Genomic DNA, 4,424 nt, shown 5'->3' on the forward strand with positions numbered 1-4,424 from the left:
TGTATGCTGTCTAATTTGGATGTTGTATCTTGTAGGATGTTTAATCCATATGTAAAAAATAGTTTAAAGGGTCAAAATTGTCATTTTCTTCATTAAGAGACAAACACTTAAATGCCTAACCAAATATCAATTTATTGTTCAGATACAGATTCATAAAAATCTCTACATCATTCAGATATGATTCATCCACATGCTACCAAAAAGTGCTTAAGTGATTGTTGAATTGATAGTTATTAGATATCAGTAGGGTTACCTAAATAAATAAATTTCTAATTGATTAAATGAATTATTAGACGATTAAATGATACTTTATAAATAAAAGATCATGTATAAATATAATTATTTTCACAAAATGTATTAAATAAGAACATTGAATTTTACTTAAGGTTAGATTGTTCTCTGTGATCAGATGGGTTTAGCCTAATACCCTAGACATCGAAATAAATTAGGATTAATATACCATACCCTAAATATTAAGTAAGTATATCTTTTTGTCGATTCTCATGCTATAGCCATAATAAAAGTACATTATGAAGTATTATTTGATAATACTTGAAATATGAGATAACTAGAGATGATTGCTATAAATGAAACAATTCAGAAACGTGGTAATTTTCCTACAATGGTTTTATTTTGTGTGATTTAGGGTAAGTGTTCTTGATTGAAGCCTCTTGGAGGGAAGAGGTCAATGATTATTCCGAAATGTGCAGGTCTTTGAAATACATAGATATTTAGAATAAAATTCGGAATAAAGGTGATGTACTTTTTCTTCGAAACAGGTCGGAATGGATTGGAATGATGATTCGAGAACATATTGATTGGGTTGCATAGAATGAAGTTAAAAAAATTACCATAAACTGTAAAATTGAGTATTTAAAAAAAACGATAAAAAAATAATTAGATTACTTAATTTCCCTACAATGCATTATTCTTTTTTAAGTTAAAAAAATTACCATAAACTGATTTATAAACTATTTTTTTATATATATATTACTTTTTATATATATATATATATGTGGGATACAGCACCTAAATATCAATTTGGTAATTCTATATTCTTTGGAATGTTTGCTTTTCTATTTAAGGATAATGACTTTTTAATCAACCGTTAACCTTGTAAACGTATGATTTGATTTGACTGATTGTACTCCGTAGTCAATGTTTTTCCTCGTTACACATTAGAATCCAATTGATTGCCTTTGGATTTCATCCGGTTCTTCACTCCGAAACTCGAATCGATCGCATACTTTGTTAATTTCTTAAATCCTAAAGAACAACAAGAAAACCCAATTATTAGGGTCTCAGAAAAATTCAAGGGATTTTTCCTTATACTGCGAAATTCATGCGATTTCAGTAGATGAATCAGGAATCACAAATGAGTGAGGAATCCAAGAAGCAGAAGAAGGGCACCATTAGCGAAGAAGATGTATCCATCATCTTACAAAGGTTCATTTTCTCCCTTTTTTACTTCTTTTATTAGGGTTTTAGCGAAAGAACATAAATTCGGATTCATTGCTGCTTTGTTGCGATTTGAAACAAACGCTCATATCCGCACTTATTTCATTGAGTTAATCTCTTATAATGGAGGAATTCATCTCAAAGGAAGCTCTTTTGTTGAATAAATGTTCGTTTTTGATGTGATTGTTTCGAAGGTACACAGCTACAACAGTCCTAGCTTTGCTTCAGGAAGTGGCTCAACTCGAAGAATCAAAAATAGACTGGAATGCAATGGTGAAACGAACCATGACTGGTATCACCAATCCAAGGGAATACCAAATGCTTTGGCGTCATTTAGCTTATCGTGATGTAATGCTTGAAAACCTTGAAGACGAATCTAAACCTCTGGTAAGCATCTTGTGTTCATATCTATTCTTAAAATGCTCATCTGATATACGATATTTTCCATCTTCCATCATTCAGTTTACATATAGTCTCCTTTATTAAATTCCAATTTGCAGGATGATGAAAGCGATTTAGAATATGAGCTTGAAGTTTCTCCACCTGTCAACAACGAAGCGTCAATGGAGGCTGCAGCATGTGTGAAGGTAACCAAGAATACTTCCATTTAATCAGGTGCCATATAAGCAACTGTTGCTCCAATTTGACTACAAACCCTAAACCCTAAACAACTGAATGATTGCTTCAGGTACTCATAGCTTCAGGCTCCACATGTGATTCTGGATTGGAAAAAGGGTTGACCATTGAGGCTCCATTGACTATAAACATACCTAACGGAAAGTCAACAGGAGATCTTTCTGAAAATTCACAAGTAGGTAGTAATATGAGGGGGACAAACATCACAGTTCCAGTTTCTGTTCAAAAACAGCCAGTTGCAGTAGTTGGATCTACAGAAGGAGTTGAAACAAATTGTTCAGGAAGTGGTAATTTGCCACCTAGGAGGAAAAGAAAGCCTTGGTCTGCAGCTGAAGATATGGAACTTTTTGCTGCAGTTCAAAAATGTGGTGAAGGAAATTGGGCAAATATCTTAAAAGGAGATTTTAAGGGTGATAGAACTGCTTCTCAGCTCTCTCAGGTTTCTTTCTCTTTAACTTCATATTGATTAGTGAATGTCATATCCATGGAAAATTAATGAATGACATCTTCAGTTTGACTCCATAAGAAAGTCAAAGTCTGATACTTTTGTGCTAATTTTATGAAAATGATACAGAGGTGGAATATTATAAAAAAGCGTAAAGAAAACTCAAATGTGAAGACAGGATCACAGCTTTCTGAGGTACATTTAGCAGCTAGAAGGGCACTTAACATGGCTCTTGATCAGCCTGGAGTTGATAGTTTAAAGTCATCTTCTTCACTTTCAATGGGTATGATTTTTACTGTTTCTGTTTCTTGAATCTTTCCTATAAAATTTTCACATTTAATTGGTTGACATAATTTCCACCAATCGTAACGTGACAGGTAGGACAAAATCAAGCATCACCACCAATACTTCCATCCGCCCTATCAATATCATACCCCCTGACACTCCATCCACTAGCACCCGTGAAGACTCTTCAACAAAAACATTCCCTAAAATCTCCCCGAAAACACCACCAAAGTCTCTCCTCAACGGCCCTGATCCGGTGAAAGCCGCTGCGGTTGCTGCCGGGGCCCGCATCGCCACCCAATCAGCCGCCGCCGCTATATTAAAGCAACAGTTAAAGGGCGCCATCCACATTAAAACAAATGCTACCAACTTCCGGGACCTACATTCACCAAACACCTCACGCCCGCTTGATCATGGCTCAAATCTCGGACCCGTGGGCCCCGTGAATCCGGCCCGGGAAACAAATGGTGTTGCGGTTTCCACCTTGGTGAATCCGCCTAAAACGGGACATGGCGAAAATGGCAATCTTGTGAAAGTGGAGGGGTTGGTTTTGAAAAATGATTCGAGTAAAAATGTTGAAGATACTTCCGAGAAAAAGGAAGCTAAAGAAAATGAAGATGTGCGTGAATCTGCGGTTGGTGGTGATGGTGAACCTATGGCCATGGAAACATGCAATAAGAATGAAAGCATGAAACAAGAGAATTAGGTTATACTGTGTTTGACATGCATTGGACTGTGATAGAGATTGAGACTGATGGCCACCCAAAAAGGTGGGACATGGATAATGGATTCACGCTTGATCTCTCATCTGTGCAAAAGACGTGAATACCGTTGTCATTCTAATGTTCAAAAGTAGTTTGTCCAGTTGAGTTCAATCGAACATGTGTTTTGGAAACTTGTAACTTCTTTGTTGTTAGATATTTGATGTATTAGTTTTGGTAGAAATTGTGAATGGTGTTGTATTTAATTTTATTAGGGAATTGTCAAGGCGTTGTATTCGGTGGCTTTACTCTTGAGTTTATGAAAATGATACCCGGATTTTTTATTGTCATGGTAGTTGAATCTTGTTGATTTTCTGATTCATCATCTGTTTTGATGATGGTTTCGAGTTTAATACTAGGAAATTGCCTATTTAGATCACGTTAACCATGTTCAGAGGTAAATTGCAGAATACAAAGGTGCATGACATTCTACATCTAACTGTGGTTGTTTTAGGGGGTGTTTGGATAGGAAAAAAAATAGGGTATGTATTGCTTATTGTTTATTCTCATCACAATAAGTTAAGTTTAAATGTTTGGATAAAATCCTTAAAAATCAGCTTATTGTGTTAGAAATAAGTTAAACAAACTAATTTTAATAATCATCTCCTTCCTTACTTAATGCTTATTGCTTATTCCCACCACAAATAAGTTAATAAGTAATAAGTTTATAAGCTAATCCAAACACCCCCTTATTATATGTGCACGATTTGTTTTCAATATTAATAATATATTTAAACCGGACCAAAATGCAACCAAATATGCTTTTACCTTAGTTGTCAGAACCAAACCAAACGCAACAATGACCACCATGGTTAGACGTAGTGTTAACTGACCATATT

At 35.1% G+C, this 4,424-nt stretch overlaps 1 protein-coding gene across 1 annotated transcript; it reads left to right on the plus strand.

Moving 5' to 3' along the window:
• The first annotated feature begins 1,092 nt into the window (after window positions 1–1,092).
• LOC145017687 (uncharacterized) lies at window positions 1,093–3,875 on the plus strand. The gene is made up of 6 exons (XM_078975676.1): window positions 1,093–1,446; window positions 1,653–1,845; window positions 1,959–2,045; window positions 2,147–2,533; window positions 2,669–2,822; window positions 2,917–3,875. The coding sequence occupies exons 1-6, from the start codon at window positions 1,358–1,360 to the stop codon at window positions 3,528–3,530; spliced, it is 1,524 nt and encodes a 507-aa protein (XP_078831802.1). The 5' UTR covers window positions 1,093–1,357; the 3' UTR covers window positions 3,531–3,875.
• Window positions 3,876–4,424: the final 549 nt, after the last annotated feature.

The sequence above is a fragment of the Lactuca saligna genome, chromosome 9 (genome assembly GCF_052625555.1).
Source record: "Lactuca saligna cultivar CGN05327 chromosome 9, ASM5262555v1, whole genome shotgun sequence".
Lineage (NCBI taxonomy): Eukaryota > Viridiplantae > Streptophyta > Magnoliopsida > Asterales > Asteraceae > Lactuca > Lactuca saligna.